The sequence below is a fragment of the Photinus pyralis genome, unplaced genomic scaffold, assembly GCF_008802855.1.
Source record: "Photinus pyralis isolate 1611_PpyrPB1 unplaced genomic scaffold, Ppyr1.3 Ppyr1.4_LG1, whole genome shotgun sequence".
Taxonomy (NCBI): domain Eukaryota; kingdom Metazoa; phylum Arthropoda; class Insecta; order Coleoptera; family Lampyridae; genus Photinus; species Photinus pyralis.
This window is the reverse complement of record NW_022170249.1, coordinates 62,989,164-63,012,081: the sequence shown is the minus strand read 5'-3', so window position 1 is coordinate 63,012,081 and position 22,918 is coordinate 62,989,164. Positions and strand designations below refer to the sequence as shown.

The following is a 22,918-nucleotide window of genomic DNA, read 5'->3' as shown; positions in this document are numbered from 1 at the left end:
ATTTTCGGAGTACTTTGTAACCAAGATATTCCAGAAACTTTACGTCGTTTTCAGTTAATGCACCCGACGATGTTTGCTCGTCTGTACGCGAAGCCTGACTGAGTGAAGATCCGCTCTTGTAAAAGATTTTAAGGCCCATATTTTTTCAATTCCAATCTAATAGTCACTTTTTCTTCACCAAAGTCCACTAGTTTACCTTCTTGGTCAAGCAATCGCAAGGTAATGTTATCAATTTGATGGGTAAGTACGGGTAAATATATAATGCTGGTGGGTTCCTTGACCATACGATAGCCTGGTTCAACGTGCACGTCGAATTCAAAAATGGTGTGAGATTTTTCACTATTCCGATACGCTCCTCCGGTTAAATTGCACTCAACATGTATATTTGTGGCGTTGACTATTTGCACATCCAAGTCGGACTCGTGAACCATACCTCCTTTGTAAATAGATGGCGAGAATCCGAGCATGCGCCCAATAGAACCCGTCTTGGTAAAATCAACATTGTGTTTGGTTTCCATTTCGCACTTTAAGGTATTATTGTTGGGTCTTAAGATAAAATCCATCGAGTCGTTTGGTTGGTTAATATATTTCTGCAAATACCTATTGATCTCTTCAATTTCATATGCTCCACTTGGAATTGTAATCTCTTGTTCCTTTGCATCGTTCGATGTATAATAAAATTTATTATTACCTTCGAATATATTTCGTATAGAATTGCATCCGTAAAATCCCACCAATCCCAAGCCATATTGGAAACTCGAGTCAAGCTCTATTGGTGGGAAATACGTAGTACTGAGCACGTTTCCTACACCCGTTAGCGTGAACGTTCGAGACATGATTGATAGGTAGAAATGAAAACTAGCGTTTTAGATGTAAATTATTTATTATACAGAAAGTTTAAACACAAGTGTCCACATATAAATGTGTTATAGTTTTGCTCTCTATCATAATTATAAACAATCTTACAACCTTTTAAGTATTTAACTATTTCATTTGGAGGGCCTAAGTCTCCAAAACTATCATAGTAAACCGCTTTCCTGCCGCGTTTCTTGAAAGCAACCCAATGAGTACCTCTTCCCTGGCTATCATCCAGGTTCACAATAGCGCATTCGTTAAAATGGGGCTTTTGAGGTAATGTGTTGCGCATGAATACTCCTATAAAGAACGGTACATTTTTAGCGTATTTATGCAGATCGAAATTGGTTAATGCTTTCCGCGGCAAGTTTAGTCGTTTTTTGGAAAAGGTTTCAAATATAAGGCGTAACCCTTCTTATATGGCTTAAGGTAGAGTGCTCCACCGCTTTTATTGCCCAACGCTACAGCCTCCATTGTGGCATTATGACGTTGACTCTCTTCCAATTGCTTCTTAGCTGCAGATGCTTCGTTAACCGCTTTAGCTATCCCACTTGCTCCACCGGCTAGTGCACCGGCAGCCGAAAGGCCCGCAAATAGCGGTATAAGGAAAGGAAGAAAGCCGCCAATTTTAGGTATAGGAATAACTCTCGGCACTCGCACCTTCTTTTTACCGCCCGCTACTTTAACCGCTTTCTTTGCCGCGGCCAAACTCACATCGACAAGTTTCTTTATGCTTGCATCTTTCATCCGCCTTATTGAATTTCGAGCATGCGATAGAACTCCTCCTCTAAACGAGCAACTCTTATGCTTCATTTTTCTTTCTTTCTTCTTGCGTTGCGCAACTCCCATTCCTAGCTTCCTTTTAACTTTCATCGCGGCGGCTACGGCTAAAGCGGCAGTTTTTTCTCCAAAACTCGAATCTTTCGATTTTACGCGACTCCAAGCTTGGTTTTGAAGGTCCTTGTCAGCTTGATGGCGATGCTCTAAGTCTTTGAATTGACCGTACGCGATATCGTGTTGTTTACATGCAGCATCCAACGGATTTATTCCAGAATCACCGCGAGCTAAACGCTGTTCCAACTTTGTTCCAGGGCCGCAGTACTGATATCCGGGAATATGAAGTTCTACTGGTAATTTGTTTATTAAAGTGTTAATCAACCCCTTTCTTACTCGGTGATTAGCCATGAACTGTTAGTATAACTAGAACCAGCGACTAATAATGATGTTTATAAAGCAGCCTCAACATTTAAACGTAGATAATCACGATTTTCTAAAATCAGAAGTAGTGGGGAGGCATGGGCCTTTATTTCCAGCATCAATTAGAGCAGTGATCTGCGGTCCTTCGGGGTGCGGAAAGACAAATGTCATGATTAGTTTATTGGAAGCACCGCACGGCCTTTCGTTTGAAAACGTGTATGTATACTCAAAGTCGCTAGAGCAGCCAAAGTACAAGTACCTGGAGCAAATACTTACACCTATCAAGGGTATTGAGTACAATGCTTTTAGCGATAAGGCTGACGTAATCACTCTCGAAGAGATTAATAAGAATTCGATAATGATCTTTGATGACGTGGCCTGTCTAAATCAAGACGTAATTAGAGATTACTTCTGCAGAGGACGACATTCCGGGGTGGACTCATTCTATCTTTGTCAAACATATTCAAAGATACCGAAACAATTAATACGCGATAATGTTAACGTTATTGTTCTATTCAAACAAGACTATTTAAATTTAAAACATGTGTATGACGAGCACGTTGGTACAGATATGACCTTTGATCAGTTTAAATTAATGTGTTCAAAGTGTTGGGTCGATAAGTATAATTTTATCTGTATAGTGAAAGACTTTGACTACGGTAGATATCGAAAAGGGTTCGACTGCTATATTAGATTATAATCTGATTTAATAGAACCGGTCCAACAGCTATCCAACGGCTTTGTCCATCAGGTCCATCAGCTTTTCCAACTGGTACATCAGCTTTGCCAACTGATCCAACTGCTTTGCCAACTGGTCTATCAGCTTTGCCAACTGGTCCAAGTGCTTTGTCAACTGGTCTATCAGCTTTGCCAACTGGTCCATTAGCTTTGCCAACTGGTCCAACTGCTTTGTCAACTGGTCTATCAGCTTTCCCAACTGGTTCATCTGCTTTGCCAACTAGTCCAACAGCTATCAATCGGCTTTGCGATCCGGTCCAACAGCTATTTGAACCGGTGCCAGTTTGAAAATCTGTGTAGGCCATAAAGATGAACGCAAGAGATAAAACGATAAAGCAGAAATTGACGAAGACCCGCAATGCTATCAAGCGTAAGCTTGAAGTGCTAAAAAGAGGCGAGCTTGAAACTCAACGCTTGGTTGAAGCAACATATAAGCCAATAGTAGAACCACTTAAAAAGATAGCTAAGCAAGAACCCAAAATACGTAATATGATACCGAAAGTTGAACATAAAATCGAATATGAATCTACCCCAATTCAAGAAGAAGAACAGTTCCGAACACCACAGCGCTCTGAAAATGGACCAATCACAGCAGCTGCTAAACGACTTAATTTTATCGAAACTGATGAGATTAGTAACATAGCGTATGATAACGGGAAAGAAGGTGAAGATGAGGACACTACTGAAACGATTAACTTATCACAATTACTCGACACTGAAGACGCCGCTCAACAATTTCTAAATCAGTATCATGTTTTGCCGCGCCAATATATCGAACGAATGATTAAAGATACCAAAGGCGACATTGATCACTTTTATGGTCTTCGATATGATGCCAATTTCGATCAGTGGGCTATTGGAGACTCTAAAGTGACATTTGACGGACCGAATTTAATAATAAAGGATAAAATTTACAACGGTACTCCAGGGTTGTATGAATTGCTTGTACTGAAAAAGCCTCAAGAATTTTCTTCCAAGGATGGACGAGTGTATAAGGAAATTTTAGATGTCACTAATGGCTACCGAAGGAATTACGATCCAGGTCATCAGATTGTGGGTACCAAGTCGCATAAATATCGCAATATCCTTAAACCACTACTATCGGAGCACTATGGAACGGGTATGAAAGAGGTAAACAATACAGTTAAAGAGTACGTGTATTGGAATACGCCCCACGAATTAGTCGAACGTCTTAGATTGCTGCATGCATCGAGAGTAGCCGGTCACACCGGTCACAACAATGAAATCTCAAGTATTGAGGAGGAGCTCAGAGAAGAAGGCATAATAGTTTAGTGTAACAATGAGCGTTGACAAGTTTGGACGTCATTCATCATCAAGAAATAGGATTCGCAGTGATCAGGAGACAACAGGTGAATGTGCAAAAGTTAATTTGAAATTAACCGGTGATGGGGACTATAATATGCAAAATAAGAGGATTCGTAACGTTATCGACCCGTATTGGGGTAGCGATGTTGCCACCAAACAATATGTGGATAGGTGTATTAGCGAGCTGCATGCTAAGTACACAATGAATCGGTATAACATGGAGAGTAATCGTTTAAGACACGTAGCAGATCCGGTGGAACATGATGAAGCAGTAACCAGCGGTTTTCTCGCAGTGCGTCTAAATACAATTATGTCAATCTTAGACGGACATAAAAATTATTTGGAGGAGTTAGAAAAGGAAATAAACAAACACCATAGAACTAGGCTAGGTTTCGATTAGCCTCCGAGTTAAGTGTAAGATGTCAAAGCTTGAGGTTGTCGAAGAGCTACATAAGCCCGCTCGCAAAAATTTTCCTCGAAAACGAACCATTATTAAACATCGCGATGATTTATGGCAAGCGGATTTAGCCGAATTCATACAGTACTCTAAAGAGAACCGGGGAAATAAATACATGCTGACGGTAATAGACTGCTATTCGAAGTATCTTTGGACACGACCTTTAAAATCAAAGAATGCCGGTGAAGTGTGTAAGGCTATGACATCTATTTTGAAAGAAGGAAGAGTGCCAGTCAATTTACAAACTGATCAAGGAAAGGAATTCTATAATAAGGAGTTTGCAAAGTTAACGGAAACGCATGCGATAAATCATTACTCTACGTATAGTGTGAAAAAGGCCGCTGTAGTTGAGAGGACGATAAGAACGCTGAAAAACGCCTTATACAAGGCATTTAGTCTTCAAGGAAAATATAAGTGGATCGATGTGCTACCGGAAATAACCTCGAAATATAACAATACGAGGCATTCCACGATTAAAATGAAACCCAAGGATGTAACCTCTAAAACATATTTACCAATGTTCCACAACATAAAATTTATGGGGCCCGCGAAATTTAAAATTGGTGACTACGTTCGGATCTCGAAGTATAAATCCGTATTTTCAAAAGGCTATACTCCGAACTTTTCCACAGAATTATTTAAAATTACAAAAGTGAAGGTTGGCAATCCCGCTACATATCTATTAGAGGATTTACTATCCAAACCGATAATGGGTCAATTCTACGCAGAAGAATTACAGAAAACCGCTCATCGGGATATCTTTCTCATTGAGAAAGTTTTGAGGCGCAAAGGAGACCAGCTCTACGTTCGATGGCTTGGGATGGACAAATCGCATGACTCTTGGATTAAAAAATCAGATTTTGTATAACTGCTATTTATATATTTTCATATACATGTTTCTTTTACAATAAATAAACAAAATATAATATTATATAATCAACTATAAATATGAACATCCATTCGATATATTTTCTTATCCTAAATCCATTTCAGCGGGAATACTATAATGTCCCCAAGGCAACGTATCAATACCATTTGAGGTTAAATACCTCTTATCGTCCTTATTACTTAAGGCAACTTTCTTTTGCTCCATACTATATACATGGTGATTCTTTGATACGATGCTGCTTTGGGCGACACTTTTAGTAATCCCGCTCCTTAAACATTCTAAATAATCATCAAAAGTTAATCTATTTTTTTACAATATAATCTCTAACGCCTTTTAATTTCATTACATCCTTATCACAATCCTTAATTTTAAAACTATACATTTTAGAAGCCAAAGCCACCCAATCGGTTATGATTCTACCGCCCAATTCATCCTTCATCATTCCTAAAACTTCACCATTACATCTTGGAATGTTATAGATGTTATTTTCAGAATAATCAGACGTATCGAATCGAGAAATATTTGCGCGTATCAAATCGTATGCATCATCACATAACATCTCACACACTAAACTATCGGTATCCATGTACAACAATTTTAAGCGGTCGTCGCTAAATTGATGCTGCATAAAGTTATAATGAAAATCTCGGCTTTTTCTTTTCCTTTAACGTATACTTGGTCTGATGATGATATTAACTGGCGAAGTATAATTGGAAACATGTAGGATGGCGTATGACCATGCTCCCATTTAATTCCGTGATGGTTATAGTATATACGTTTCTTGATGTTTTAAAGCCTTGTACATCGATTACAGTCTGCACCATTATGTCGTTGAGAGAAGATTAAGTATTTATAACCTAATTTTTAATTCATTTCAATATATATCCCCCCCACTACCACATCCTTATTAGTCCTCCAAAAGAAAATTTTGAATCAGTATAGATTTTACAATCATGCAAGCTGCAGTTGTCGTACTGAGCTGGTTTTTCTGTATTAGTGCTAATGCTGCTGCTGCGGATAATGTCGATGACGGCAGCGATACAATCAGTGAGCGTGAAATCGATATGGCATATAGTCATCTCACCAAATATGGATATATAAAGGAGCCTGGTGAAGGTGAATCAACTCAAGATAATCGTACAAATATCACCGTTAACGCTTTAAAGAAATTTCAAGAACTCTATAAACTACCTAGTGATGGCAGATTAAATGCCGAAACATTACAACTCATGTCTCGACCTAGATGCGGAAATATTGATGATCCAGCAGCGTATATGACTCATCGGTATAAATGGACAAAACAGACTTTGATTTACTATATTTCCAATATGCATGACCTGCACATTTTACAGATGACGGATAAAGCATTTCAAGTTTGGGCGAACCACACAAATTTTACATTCAGATATAGCTCAAGGAATCCAGACATATTAATATCATTTCATACCCGAAAGCATAAATTCGCTTCACCACCATATCCGCAATGTGCATTCGAGTTTGATGGATTGGGCAATATATTAGCCCATGCATACTTTCCCTCCAGAGATCAGAATGTTGTTGAAATGCATATAGATTGGGAAGAACGCTGGCATGTAGCAGATGCAAATGCACCTCCCCCCGGTTATTCTAGTTATTTCCAAGTTGTCTTACACGAAATAGGTCATACTCTCGGATTACACCATTCGAGCGATGAAAATGCACTCATGTTTCCTTATTACAATTCAAATATGAACACGCTACATGAGGATGATATAGCCGGAATCCGAGCACTATATCCTATTGATGCTGCTGCTGCTGCCACCCCTTCACCAGAGAATAAAACTTATCATCTTTCAACGGGTATTAAGACAACTACACCTACTCTCAAGACTACTACTCGCAAGACCATTAAACCACCTGACCTGTGTACCATTCAAATCGAACACTTTTTGATTCTAAACAAACGACTTTATATGTTTTATGAACATTGGGTTTGGATATCGGCGTTAAACAGCAGCAAAGTGGAACCTGCCAAGAATCTGCTTGAGTGGTTAACGTTTCTTCCGGCATCTTTTAAACGTTTGGAAGCGGTATATCAAAAGCCTAACGGTGATGTTGTCTTCTTTAGTGGCGGTCGCATATACATAGTGCAATTCCCTAGTCTGCAACTGCTACCAGGATGGCCTCAACCTTATAGCCACTTCACAATTCCCAACAGCCATAAAGTGAATGCTGCAGTTAACACCTATACCGGACGCACGCTTATTTATCATGGTGCAAATGAACTGCTAGATTTGGATGATTGTAGTCATCGGCCTAAAAATCGCTTAATATATGCGGAAACCTTTCCGGATATTCCGGCTAAGATAACTTCTATATTCAAATACATGGATGGATACCTATACTTTATCACCGGAAATAAATTTCATAAATATAGTGAATATACAGGTCGTGTAATTCAATCAGGTGACATTGATCTATCCTTATTCAATATTCATTGTGCTAATAAAGGCGTATTGGAGCAATTATATAATGTATTAGCTAAACTTTTAAAGTTTGATAAACAAATTGAATTGTATATGCGGCATTAGGTGGATAATAAGTTGTTGTGTATCGATACGTATGAATAAATAAAAAGCATTTTTTACGCTATAAAATTATTTATTTTAACATGCTAATTTTACTAACAACCGTATTTATAAATTTTCGAGGGTGAATGTTTACAATTTCTGTTAGAAGAGTAAAGTCTTGCAAATTATCATACTTTTCCTTCCAACTGCATAGCGATGTTAAGAATTTGAGATTTTGGCATATGATTTTCGCTCTGGATAAAATGCTCTCTTCGCTAGTAACACCTTCGGTATGTAGAATTTTTGCCAACTCACGCGTAAAGTCATCATAAAGACAATACATCGCATAGTGATTGACGACATTCAGTTTTTGAGTAATCACTTCGGAAGCGTTAAATATCATATCGACTGCTTGCTTGGAAAATAGTATAGATTTATCTGATTCGCTTATTCGAATACATCTAACGCCTTCTTCTTCTTCCGCTTCAAGTATTATTATTTTGGACTGGGTAAAAATTTCATGCTTGCTCCTTCTTTTAGGCGTACACTGCACCATATGTTTAATTAAGTGTTCCGTTTTAAAATTGAATATTTCTTTCCATTCGCAACTCTCAAATTGTAAATACTGGTCTTCATAATGCGGAGGACATGATATTTGCACGATGGAATCGAAAAAGTACTCGTCCAGTGTAACGCCAACTTCGAGAATAATGCCTCCGTCTAAGAATAGCGACCATGCGGATATTAAGGTTTCCTTTCCTATAAACATACATCTTTTGCTTCCACCACAATCTGCGTTATTCAATGCATACCTTGCTCCTCCTCTTTCGATGATTCATTCACCAATAATTTATCTACCGAAAGCGATGACTTTGCATCATCATCATCATCATCTTCACTACCCCATGAATCTTGCGATTCTTGTTGTATTTGTGCACTCATCTCGATATAAATCGATTTCTTACTTTCTTATTGCTTTTATACCTTCTCTTAAAACTATTTTGGAGGGGATTAAAAGCAATCCATCATGCGCAGTGTATCTTAAAGGTATAGGTATAAAACTGAGAACGAGGTATGCTAAAAATCATTGCGTTAAATCCTCATATCGAACGCTAATGGATCGAATACTTGCCAACATCGCTCAGCGAGAGGCTCAAAAGGAGTCTAATTATATCGAGACGAAGAGCGAATTGTTAAGTTTAAGTGTAGAGGAATTATTGAAAATATGGATCAAGATCTCCAACGTATTGCAAAGAGACTGTGAATTACGTAATCGAATACGATGTAAGAAACATTGGAACCAGCCGTGGCAGCGCACTCACATCGATGGACCCGCTCCGCTAATGATTTATTGTAATGATTGTATTTCGTCAAAGCATATTCGAAAACCAATGTCATATTAGAATGTAATATTAGAATAATGCGTCTAAAAATAAAGCATAAAGAAGATAAGATTTTTCGCACACGATTTAAGCGTCTTATCATAGCTGCTATAAATAAACACTATTGCGAGATTGCAGCTTCCCATCCTAATTATAATAACAAACAACTAAATTTCGCGCGCTGTTACTAAAGAAAATATGGATCAAGATCCCCAACGTATTGCAAAGAGACTGTGAATTACGTAATCGAATACGATGTAATCATTTTAACGCGCTTCCCCGCCAAATAGCCCCTAGCCCCTAGCCCCTATCGGCGACACACCCCCGCGTTATACCCTTCTACAACTCGCAAACATCTCAACGCTCTCCGTAGCGTTGTGTGGCTTGTGAGCTTATACGGCCTACTAGGGGCATCTACCGCTCCTACTGCTACCCCATACGATTTACCCTCTACGTCCCTGCAATCGCGCTCCCCCCACATTCTAACAATACTTGAACTGCTAAACGTTCATATCTCAAAGCCTCGCTTAGCTCAGATGGTTAAGGCGGCAGATTCGTAATTCACGTATCGTGGGTTCGATTCCCAACGCAGATTGAAAAAAAAATTTTTGTCTATAGCAATCACGTGACCGATGAGGCGGGTCCAAAATAACATCCAAGATGCATAGGGGGGCGTGCTCGTCTCTGATTGGCTGTGACGTCACGAGCTCGTCTCTGATTGGTGTGACGTCACTTCCTGCGCCAGAACATACATAGGTATTGGTGTGACGTCACTTCCTGCGCCAGAACATACATTGGTCATCTACTATAAAACTCTACTTCATAACCACTGGCTAATTTTTCTCTAACTTTTGCTACAAAATGTCTTGCTTCAGTGGACTTATTTCTGTAAACTTTCACTACGGCATATTTTCCAACCTCCACATTGGTGTTATCATAATTCGTATCATCCAAATCGCCAAATATATCCACGTCATCATCATCACTATCCGTTTCTTTCCATCTTTCAGGTTCGCTTTCGGATGAGGTTTCAACTACTTTTCTTTTAGCTTGCTTAACTTTTGGTGGAATTGTTTTAGTTTTTCTCTTAATTAAATCCTCTTTCTCTGGGGTGTCTGTTGCAATAATCGATTTTCTTTTTGGTGGGCCACGTCTGTTGGTTTTTCTTGGAGCTGCCTTTGGGTAAGGTCGCACTACCTCTGGACTGACAAATTCGGTCTCTTCAGTCTCTGGGGTTACATGTAGATGTGATGGAGATGCTTGAGAAGTGCTTGGAGTAGCTTCCAAAGATACTGGAGTGATGAGAGAAGTTTCTGAAGTAATTCGAGAAATGTCTGGAGTAGTTTGGGGTGTGTCTGAAGTAGTTGGCCTATCTGTAACAGAAGATGAAAGGAACTCGTCTTCTGAAAACACATTCCTATCATATGGCCAAATTCCGGTGCATCGGAATCCTGATTTTATATTCACAGGATTTGCTGCCCTATCCCAAGCAAGAGAACATAAAGGTGGCAGATCGTATATAGTTAAAGTCTGTGCTGGATGAGATATCATCCAACCATCACAAGCTTGATTTAAAAAAGTCTTAAAGGGGCCAAAAACAGTACGATCAAGTGGCTGTGTTTTATTAGACGTGTGAGGCGGTAAAGTTAATAGGGTGATCCCATTTTCCCTACAATAATCAACTGAGTTGATAGACACATGAGACTCGTGGTTATCTAAAATCAATAAAATTCGATTTTCCAGGCTGCAGTGAGTGTGTTTAACTATGTGTTTTAAAACATTAATAAAATTTTCACATGTCATCCACCCCGTCTTATAAACTAGACCGAGTGCCCCAGTTTCGGTTAATCCTTGCATCATCCTTTTTTCATCAAAACGCTGACGAGGAAAGACCCAAACGGGCGGAAGTGCTGTACCATTAGCACATATTATGCCGACTTGTGTGATTAACTCGCCACGTTCTCTGGAAGTAGCCTGGCCGACTTGGTGGAGCCCTTTCCTAGTGATAACTTTCTGCACACGCTGGACTGTCGTCACTCCCGTTTCATCAAGATTATATATTTGTGATGATGTTAAAGAGTAGCGTTGAATTAATAGTTGTAACTTGTCGAAAAATGGTTCAATATTCGTTTTATTAAAGCTGGTCATTCGAGCCAAACTGGTGGCTTCGGGTGTTCTAATGGATAAGTTGACGTTTCGTTTTAAAAATCCTGACAACCAATCTCGTCCGGCTTGTTGGTCCTTCTCCCATTTATCAGGAAATTTCAGAGAATTTTTTTTAGCATATTCATATGCTAGTCGTTTTACTGCTGTTGGTGTTAGCCCATAAAACATCTTAGAACACTTGATTAAATATTCCGACAACCTTTTTTCCATTTCACTGGTGAACACCAATTTCTTTTTAAAGTTAGGACCAAACGACATGTTCTCAATGCCTATTTGCCTAGCTTGTTGAACGTAGTTGCAAAGACGAGATTTCTTGATTTGGTACCTTTCTGCACTTTTTCTGATCGACACATTTTCTCTCAAAACAGCAATAACTGCATTTTTCATAGAATTTTCAGGAAAGGTGCGTTCTGTCAGTTTACGGTAAGTACGGGGCATCTTGATCATCAAAAAACTGTTAAAATAAAAAATATCACAAACAATGAGGTATACTTTGGACACTTAAATATCAACGTCGGGATAGTCTGGACACTTTGTCCAAACTATCCCCATTGTATAAAGTTTAATAAAATTGATAACATAAGTTTAGGTTATATCATAGAACTGTAAGTTTGCAATATAAATAATAACCAGTCTATAAGTATGCTAGGATATCAATATAATTGAAATAAATAATTAATTAGACGTGCAATGCACTCACCAAAGTTACACAAATATTACACCGGTTTTACGCAAAAAGATGATTTTGCTGCCATTTGCACAAATGAAAGTAAATATTAAGCACGTGTTTACATCACCATTTTAAGCTGGTGGGGCCCTCTTTTAGCATTGTTTGACACTAAAATATTACATATGAGCGCGAAATTCAAGAGTGTCCAGACTATCCCGCTGTCCAGACTATCCCCGCTCTCCCCTACATACTATGAATAGGCGTAAATTGATTACCTGCATGGGATTTTCCTTGCTCTTATTAAGTACAGCAGCAGCTGTAGTTACAATGAAAGAGAAACGTAGAAGGCGTTGGGGTATACGGCCTCTTAATCGTGAACGGAAGCGACTAGGACATTTTGCCACTCTGGTCATTTATATGCAAAACAACGATGAGGAGCAATTTTTTAAATATACTAGATTAACCCCAAGATACTTCCACATTCTACTAAACATTGTCAAGCCATTTTTGACCAAACAACCTAGGAACAAGATTTTTATTAATCCTGAGGAACGATTAATGATGACGTTACAGTAAGTTCATAATAAATGTGATGGTATACTAATGTAATAACAGTTTCCTATCCCAAGGTACGTCCATGCAAGATATTGCATGGAATTATTATGTTGGTAAGACCACCGTTCACTGCATAATAAAAGAAACTTGCCAAGTCCTTTGGGAACGACTTCAACCTATTTATTTATCGACTCCATCAAAAAACGATTTTGAGAGAACTGCTGCCGGTTTTTCCAGGTTGTGGAATATGCCCAACTGCATTGGTGCTGTGAATGGGAAGCACGTAGTTATTCAAAGTCCCAAACATTCTGGATCACAGTTTTTTAGTTACAAAAAAACCTTCAGGTATAAATATGTTCTTGTTAGATGTATAAAAAATGAATTTATTGTGTAGTATTGTCCTGATGGCAAGTTGCGATGCTCAGTATAAGTTTAATATGGTGGACATAGGGGCTGCCGGATCTAACCATGATGGCATGGTATTTAGAGAATCTGGATTTGGTAGTGCGCTACTTGAACAACGTCTTCAACTACCAAATCCAAAGGTGCTACCAGGAAGCAGCATTCTGCTACCCCACTTTTTGGTGACAGATCAGGCGTTCCCACTGCACCCCAGAACATAATGAGGCCTTATCCCGGAGAACATTTGGTAGAAAAAAAAAGGATTTTCAATTATAGATTATCAAGGGCACGACGGTGCATAGAAAATGCATTCGGGATTGTGGCACAACGGTGGAGAGTGTTGAGAAAAACTATTATCGCAGACCTCAGCACTTGTGAAGAAATTGTGAAAGCAACTGTGGTTCTACACAATTTTATACTTACAGAAGAAAATGGCAAAAAAGTATATCTACCAAATGGTTATGCCGATTACATAGATGGCGAAGGGACTCTCCACGAAGGTCGTTGGAGAGGTACTGGACAACACTTAACAGGCATTGGAAGGATTGGCACCAACAACTTTTCTCACAGAGTTGGTGCAAATAGAGATTTGCTAGCGGATTATTTTGTGTCCGATGCTGGAAGTGTACCATGGCAAATCCAACAAATATATGCAGGCAGCTTACCGCATTGAATATAAAAATGTTATATTATTGTTAGTTTGTATTATATTTTGTTAACCTAACTATTACAATAATCATATTACAAAAATAAATTAAAAAGAAGTATATATGAACATTAATCAGCATATTTTTGCATTACTTGCAGCAAGTCTATTTTTGCCTGTGCTTTTATTTTGTTAGAGGTTATCCGGCGTAAGGAGGCTGCAATGTTGTAGGCGAAATGGTCGTCTTCATCCATGGCTTGTGGCTCGTTCGGTGGGGGTTGTTGGATTGCCGTGTTAAAAGCCGAAAAGGCATTTGAAATGGCTAATTGCATATTTTGGACAGAATTATTTTTCGTTTTTTCCTGTTTTGGCCGTCTTGTAATTGGAGGTGTAATGGTTACTCGAGTGGTTACTGGACTGTTGGGTGGCTCGTCTATTTCCGAATCTGCAGGAGTGTTAGCAGGTTGTTGATCTTCAGTTTGTGTTATTTGCGTGAAGGTATCCCATTCTGGGGAATTCGGCATCTCCAAAATTGGAGTTTCTTGGTCCTGCTTTGCTGAGCAGGTTGAGATGTTGCCTGTAGTTCTGTAAAAATTATATTACAGTACATAAAGGAAAAGCAGTGAGGTGTACTAACCTTCTTGGTATAATAAACGTGTCCAGGAAACTTAATATATCAAATAAGGGCCATTTCTTCTCAATTCCTCCTGCATCACCGGATCTATTTGCTTTCATCTTCTTTTTTTCAACAGTGTACCTGTTGCGTAGAACAGCGAACCTCTGTTCAGCCTCACCAGCTGTAATTATCTAATTATAATGTATAATAAATCAAATCTAAACCCAAAACTTACCAGATGTGTTTAAAATAGAACCAATTGTGGACCAAGCATTGGCCCTCATCGATTTGTTTTTAAAATCTGTATGTCTCCTATCATACAGAAAATTGTATTTTTCTACCAAATTTATTAAAATGATATCATCCATTTCGCGTGTGTATCTTACGTAAACAAGCAGTAAACAAGTAATGGCGCCCGCAACGCACGTGTTCGACGTGACCAAGTAATTTCAATCAGCTGTTAGGAAAAATCAATAAATTTACCGCATGCGCATTTGCGTTTTCACGTACCATTTAATTTAATAGTTGAAAGTTGGTTAACTTTTAATTTTTTAATTTAAATTTAAAATAAATTAAATGTGGCATAAACCACACAATTAATTAATTAACTTTTTTAATTTTAAATTAATTCTTAAATTTTTTGCATAAACCCACCTTAAAAGTTTTAGAAGCTAAAAGGAACATTCGAGGCGAAGTTTCAAAAGATGAGAAAAGGGTTTCTACGCCCGTTAGAGAACCTTTGAAAGAATTTAATCCAGAGAATCAGAATTTTCTTGACAAGAGCATGCAAATTATTAAAAACACTCTCCCGTACAAAGTAATAACCAAGTAAGTCGACATCCTTTAAAATTGAGCTATTATTACCATTCGATTCAGCGCAAAAAGATCTACCTACCAGTGCTTTTAAAATTGTAATACGTTAAAACCCCGACATTGTATAACTACTTACTTTTCGGCGTGTTTTTTACTCTACATTATAATATGTTAAATTTACCAAGTTAAAATCAAGTATGTTACTTTTACAATCCAAAAACGAAGTAAGTCGACATGCCCAAAACCTAAATATTTGTAATTCTATGAACTAAATATTTGTACTTAATTACCACACAACAAACAAGCAAGTCGACTTGCAATTTCAAAATTTACTCCCGTACTACCAGTTCAACTGGTTCAAGCTGGTGGTGGTGGTAGCTGAAAGCGTAGAACTTAAGTCAGTTTGGTTCGGCCGTTCGTTAAAGAAGTTTGTGTTGAAAAATATGGATACCGCTAGTAGTGCAATGGCGTCCAGGCGAAGTGTTCTAATTTTACAAAGGGCTCGACATGAAGTATTACTAAGGTAGGTAACTAAAAGTTTGCAATATAATTTTATTTTGTAGCTGAATATCCGTGGATTATTTATAATGAATGATTAATATCTTCTCTAGGAAAACCCCCCTCCCGACTCCTTCACCGGAAGACGATTCCGATAAAGATCCCGTCTATGACCCTGAAGCTGATAAAGAAAATAAGACCGTTAAGTTCTTTACTGCGAAGGATCTTCAGTATAAAGATATCGGTTCAATGATGAAGAAATTACATCGCAACTTTGAAAGAGGAGACGTTGTCCCTACTTTTGGAAATTGGGAGTTTGGATCAGGTCGTACAGAGTCTGTCGAGTATTCAGATGTCCGGAAAATTCTTTGCAGCAATCCTGAGAATCTACTACCTGCCGGTATACCTCATCGGAATAATGTAGACAGTGTTAATACAGTAGAAACTCCGGCAGAAATAATTTATCCCATGTTGCTCACTGAAAGTACAGCAAGTATGCCATACGACAATCAGATATTACACAATTCAAATGTAGATAACCCACAAGTTAGTATTACTAATAAGAAAGTGAATGGAAATCAAATCAGGAGGAAAAAATTACTAGCACCGTGTAAGGAAACATGTAGACAGAAATGTTCGGAGAAAATCAATAACGAACATCGAAATATAATATTTGAATACTATAATAATCTTAGCTTTGGAGAAAAACGGTTATTTCTTGTCAACTTTTTAGAAAAGCGTAATGTAAAATGTTATAGGAGCGATGCAGTTTCACATAAAAGTGCTTCTATAAAATACACCCTGCCGGTAACAACGGCCGAAACAATTGACAAACAAGAAGCAAATGATCTAATTTCAAATTCCAGCAGCAGTAATAAAATGCAAGTTTGCAAAACTATGTTTTTGCACACGATTGGGCAGACATGTGACGCAGTTATTACTGGATATTTGAATAATGTAGATGAATCGTTCCCAGAAGTAAAAGATAAAAGAGGGAGTGCGAGAGCGAAAATAGTGAAACAGGTATCCGCGGCCAATTATTCACAAATTAAAAGTCATATTGAGTCATTTCATCCTACTCAGTCCCACTACAATTTATCGCACGCGCCAAATAGAAGATATTTGCCAAGCGACATATCGATTTATAAGTTATGGGAAGATTTTAAATCTAAAATTAAATCAATATCTTACGAGAACTACAGAAAAGTGTTTGAGAAAGAGAATATTGGGTTTTCTAAGCCTTCCCAAGATGAATGCCCGAGTTGTTTAATACAGTTCACACATCCGTAACCTAAATGATAGTCACTCAAACGCAGAAACAGAAAAAGCAGCTGACCATCCACAAGATTGTGAAGTATGTGCGCAATACCATGCCCACAAACAAAAATACACAGCCGCAAGAAAATCCTACGAAGATGATGTTACTAAAACTTGGGAAAACACAACTGAATTATTTGCAGTTGATATGCAAAAGGTACTGATTATACCAAAAATGACAACAAAAAACGCATGCTTTGTCAGTCGTTTGGTATGTTTCAACGAAACGTTTGCCAATTTAAGAAAAAATGGCACCAATTTTTGCGTGATGTGGCACGAAGCAATAAAAGGAAGGACGGGACCTGACGTTGTTTCGACATTTTATAATTTGTTAAAGAACTTGGATGACAGTAAAAAAAATGTCATTTTTTGGGCAGATAATTGTGCCGCCCAAAACAAAAATTGGACTTTGTTCACAAGTTGTGCAATTTTTGTTAACGAGAATTGGGGTCCAGATACCATAACTTTTAAATATTTTGAGTCTGGGCATTCATTTATGAAGGCAGACGCAATTCACGGTGCCATTGGTAAGCAGTGAAATAAAGCCAAAGAAGTGTTAGATTTTGAAGATCTTCTTAATCTTATTAAAAAGTCTTGCCGTTATAATAAAATCATTGATCTGCATGCAGAAGATTTTATGAGTTTTGAAAATGGTTGTCAACCCAGGAAACAAGGAGCAAACACAATACCTTTACTTCATGACGTTAAAATTTGCCAATTTAGAAAAGGAAGCAGGTCCCTCTTTTTCAAAAGTGAAATAGACGGCTTAAATTTTAAGGAAGTTAAATTTTTAAAACCTAAATTTAAACATATATTACCTGAAGTGAAGCAAACCAGTGCGTGCCGAGGAATCAATTCAGAAAAAAAAGACAAAATAATTAAAGAGTTGGTCAGTACAATGCCGGCCAAAAAGCAATTGTTTTGGCGCCAACTTCCCGTATCTCATGACTCGGAAGATCTTGGTGAACTTGTGGGAGAAGTGGTAGTAGATTAGGTTTGAGTGTAGTTTAGGAAAGTGATCAGTTACCTAACATAATGTTCCTAAAGTAAAGCAGAACGATATTATTTTTTATGTTTATTTTTGCATTAATAGTTCTAAAAAACGTTCTTGTCGACTTACTTGTTTTTGTACTTGAAATAAATACATACTTGGTTTTTTATTGGTAAAAATTTAATTTTTTACAGAAATTTGACGTTTAAGTAAGACTTCAATTAGATTTTTTTAACTTAGTTTTCAAAACGAGCATTTTTGTACTTTCCGTAAAACATGAGTTGTGCTTATATAAATGTCTATACAAGAAATGAATATTCTAAAACCAAAACTATCACAATTAAACAATTTTTTCTGAAATATTTAATAAAAAATTGCGGTCCCAAAACTAGACAATTTTGACTTACTTGGTTGTTACTTTGTACGGCAGCACTATCGAGTCTGAAATTTGTAACTCTAAAATAACTATTAAGAGACTATAAACTTTCTCAAAAGACAAATTTTGATCTCTGGCTTGATTGTTTAAAATCCGAATTGCAAAGTAACGATCTTATAGATGTGATCGATTCTGATTTGGAGATGACTAAAAATTATTCTCAACAAAACAACCTTAAACGAAAAGGTTTAGTTCGAGATATAATTATAAACCATTTAGATGAGAGTTACCATAAAAAGATTCTTAATGAAACCTAACGAACCTAAAGAAATACTAAAAAAATTAAGAGTTTATAAGAAAGGAGAGTCAAATGTGACACACACGTCCGTTAGAGCTAGACTTTATCAAATTAAGATGTCAAGAGATGAAAAAGTCCTAGATTTTTGTGAGCGGATTGACTCGATAGTAAGAGAGTACGAAGCTAGCGAAGATGCAGTTCCTCTTACCGAACAAGAGAAAAGATAATCGTTTTACCAAGCAGTGTCTGGCGTCATGCCTGAACTAAGGAATGCCGACTTGATTCGACGTCAAACAGCCATGAAAGAGATGAGCCTAGAAGAAATTAAATCGTTTATAATGCAGTTAGAGGCTGAAAAGAGGTGTGAAGTCAGAGAAGAACTGAAAGTTCAACGAACTTTTAGTAACTTAAAGGTGACAAGTGCCATAGATGCAATGAGACCGGACATTGGGCGACTAATTGTGTGCTTCAAGGCACCGGTAAATGGTTTTGCTACTACTGTCAAGCAATTAGAACACACAAAGGGCCGGACTGCAGTTTGGCTAAGAAGACAAATAGTAGAGGAGGTAAAAACGGAAAATTCCAAAATTTTACATCTGACCGGAAAAATTATCCAAAAATTGACAGCAGTGGAAAAATTACAAAACACAATAGAGGAAGAGGTCGAGTTAGAGGAAAAGGCGTAGGCGGAGGCAACATTAATAGAGCGCACAATAGAAATAAAAATGATGATTCAAACAATACAGGCGAGCATTCAAATTTAGACGATAAGATTAAATTTATTGCAGATTCCGGAGCTACTGGTCACATTATCAACACTAGCTTAATTTTGTCAGATTTTAAGTGCTATGACAATGGCTTTAGAGTTATCAAGACTGCAAACAAAAATCGATCCGCCGATATTAAAATAGATGGAAAAGGTAATCTTATACTTCACCCGATTTCATCTGATGATAGAGTTATTCAGTTGACTGATGTGATCGCAGCTCCGGATGTGTCTGAAAATCTGTTATCCTTCAGACGTTTTGCTGACGCAGGGTTTAGCATTTATCTAGACGATAAAATATTGCGAGTTTTTGATGAAATCTCAAAAGAAGTTATTTTAGAAGGTACTTATGATAAACCAAACTGGGCGGTTTGTTTTGTTATAAGGCAAAATGGCTACAAGAATATTAATGACATAGAATACAAAAGTTATAGATGCAAAGCACGAATTGTCACAAATCCTGAGTTTCTTCAACAATCGCATTCAAGTGTCTCAACTGAAAATTTACAAATAGATGAAACCTTAGAGACAGGAGAAAATAAGGGCGTTGAGACTACTGGTTTTGCGATTGGGAGGGAGAATTTAGAAGCTAACTCGGATTTTGACAGTTCAAAGTTACTACAAAAATCAATACCTATAGATGACTTAGAATCGATAGAAGCATTAGAGGATTTCTATTGTACTGATCCTTTTGAAAAGAAGCCTAAGAAATTTGAGAAAATCAATGAAGGAATGTTGTGGCATGCTAGACTTGGCCATGCATCATTGAATTATCTCAACAAGTTACAAAAATTAGAGCATAAATTAGAGAATGTTAAGTTTGATAATTCAATATTAGAATGCGAAATTTGCATAATGGCAAAGATGGATCGACTACCTTTTAAGAGTAAAAGAAAGAGAGCCGAGAGGCCTTTACAACTTATACACACTGATACTATGGGCCCCATTAGACCAACATCGTATCCAGGGCAAATGAAATTCATTGTTGTATTTGTTGATGATTACTCTAGACTAGCTAGAGCTTATTCAGTCAGAACTAAAGACGAATCTGGCGAATCATTAGAGCGGTATCTGATCTCGACTATTAAACTGTGGCATACACAAATACTGGTTATGTCCTATGGCATCCAAGCACGGGAAAGTTTTTAGAAAGTAGACATGTTAGATTTAATGAAAAACTTACCTATAAAGATGTTTATAAAACTCAAAATAAACTAGACGTTGAAATAAGGTTAAAAAGTTTAGATGAATTAGAGAATGCAGTAGAAGATTCAGTTTTCATGAAAGATTTCCAAGATGAAAAACACAATGAAGAATCTAGAATTCTCAAAAACAAAGGAAGACCAAGAAAGAACCCATCAAGCAGTGGGAGATGCAAAAGAATACAAAGGTCCAATAACGAGGTGGAGAAATAAAAGAAAGATTGATCTAGATGAAGAACAAAAAATTAAAAGTATTACTAAACCTTTAGAAGATACGAGTTTTGTTCATTTCATTTCTAGAATAGAGATTAGAGAAAAGCTAGATGAAAACGATCTAAGTTATTGTTCTTTGGCGGCAATTAACAAAGACCCAATGACTTATCAAGAGGCAATAACAAGTAAAATAGAGTTTACTGGATGAAAGCTATCCAAGATGAGTTAGAGTCCTTAAGAGTCAATAATGTCTGGAAAATTGTTGACCGACCTCAAAAAATGTTAGATGGTACTAGAGCTAATAGAGGAAGAGACCCAAATTTGAGATACTTTTTTTGAAAATTCGAAATAAAATACATTATCAACTTTGTTTTGTTTTATATTGTTTTACAGTACTCGGTTAGTGTATTAACAAAACAGTTGTGCCATAAAACTACATAAAAAAAGCAATTTAGAAAAAATATTGAACTTAAAGTAACTTTCTGCAAATTGCCCTAAAAAGAGGTGCCTAATTTGAGACAGACTGGCGTCTTAATTTGAGATAGACATACTACTCAAAAAAACCTTTTCCTTCGCAAAAAGAACACACAAAATTAACTTCTTTAATTTCCCCGCAGTCTTCATGGGCCCATCTGCTGCACTGAACACATTTTGCCCATTTCTCGCCATGTTTGTCTTCGGATAAACCTGCCCGAACAAAATAAACATTCAGCATCACTTCCACCGGATTCGTCTGAAGAGGAATCAGCCACTCAGTGGCACTCTGGTCGGTATCTGAGCTTGAACTGGAGGATGATCGTTGTTTTTTCTTTTTTTTTTGTAGCCCCGATGTAGAAGGTTGATCTTGTTTGGAAATTGAAGATTTTAGTGAAACTGGAGTAGATTTCTTCTCCATTTTCCTCGACTGTTTTCGTTCTGGTTCTAACCCTCCACTGATCTTTTCCTTAGGTATTTTTGTAACACGTTTCTTTTCAAAACTTTCCTGCAATTCGTTTTTATAAGGAGTGAGAGTGATAATTGCTGCTTTACCACTTCTACCACCCCTACCATTTGGCTTACTGCCTATTGCCATATTTCTATGTGACATCATTAAACAACACCTATACTAACTACTACTACACATAATATATTTTATTTACGCTTACCTTGACTGTAAATGCCGGTTCAATCGTATAATCAAAAAAACTTTATCAGCCAAATTACACCAAACATGCGGTTGTACAAAAATAAACTTTCCGACGCACTCAACGACCACTGTACCACTTTCTTGCAGTCTATTTCTTTTAGTTTGCGCCATTCCTCTTAGATGGCATTGCATGTATGATGATATCTGATATAAGACGCTATCTCAAATTAGGCACCTATCTCAAATTTGGGTCTGTTCCTCTATTATTGACTCAAAATGGATATTTAAAAGAAAACTGGAGGCAGATGGGACTACACGATTTAAAGCTAGATTAGTTATAAGAGGTTTTAAAGACAGAAGAACGTATGCTCCTGTTTCTAGATTACCTGTTGTCAGGTCAGTGCTTGCTACGATTAACAAGTATGATCTGTATGCTTACCAATTAGATGTGAAAACTGCATTCCTAAATGGGGTATTAGATGAAGAGTTTTACATGGAAATTCCAGATGGAACTGATGTAGATGAACATACAAAACAACTTAAAGTATGTAAATTAGAGAAGGCTTTATATGGTCTTAGAATTCAAAGAGTGCAGAACTGTTGTATAAGGTATGTATCAGGCATTAGAAAATATGATCATGTTTCACCGTTTTACAACCAACATAATATTATGGGTATGCGAGAAAGGAGAGAACTTCACTATACTTGTTTAATTCACAAAACTATAACAACGCGTATTCCTGAATATTTGTATTTTAAAATTGAAATTCGTGGAGATCTTCATGATCGTAGATTAAGAAATATTATGGACATCCAAATACCTGCTGTTGTAATAATCACGCAGAGTTATTAAAGATAGTAATATGTAAC

General features: G+C 37.3%; 3 protein-coding genes across 3 annotated transcripts; all 3 read right to left on the bottom strand.

The window, feature by feature from the left end:
- Nucleotides 1–8,047: 8,047 nt before the first annotated feature.
- On the bottom strand, nt 8,048–8,983 carry LOC116175480. Its single transcript, XM_031493617.1, has 2 exons — nt 8,824–8,983; nt 8,048–8,770 (listed from the first exon to the last, which is right to left on the bottom strand). The coding sequence occupies exons 1-2, from the start codon at nt 8,951–8,953 to the stop codon at nt 8,103–8,105; spliced, it is 798 nt and encodes a 265-aa protein (XP_031349477.1). The 5' UTR covers nt 8,954–8,983; the 3' UTR covers nt 8,048–8,102.
- Nucleotides 8,984–10,191: 1,208 nt separating this feature from the next.
- On the bottom strand, nt 10,192–12,391 carry LOC116165574. Its single transcript, XM_031480136.1, has 2 exons — nt 12,260–12,391; nt 10,192–12,013 (listed from the first exon to the last, which is right to left on the bottom strand). Exon 2 carries the CDS (start codon nt 12,004–12,006, stop codon nt 10,192–10,194), a length of 1,815 nt encoding a protein of 604 aa, XP_031335996.1. The 5' UTR covers nt 12,007–12,013; nt 12,260–12,391.
- A 1,013-nt stretch (nt 12,392–13,404) lies between these two features.
- On the bottom strand, nt 13,405–14,912 carry LOC116160210. Its single transcript, XM_031473359.1, has 3 exons — nt 14,684–14,912; nt 14,470–14,629; nt 13,405–14,417 (listed from the first exon to the last, which is right to left on the bottom strand). Exons 1-3 carry the CDS (start codon nt 14,814–14,816, stop codon nt 13,964–13,966), a joined length of 747 nt encoding a protein of 248 aa, XP_031329219.1. The 5' UTR covers nt 14,817–14,912; the 3' UTR covers nt 13,405–13,963.
- Between the last annotated feature and the right edge of the window lie 8,006 nt (nt 14,913–22,918).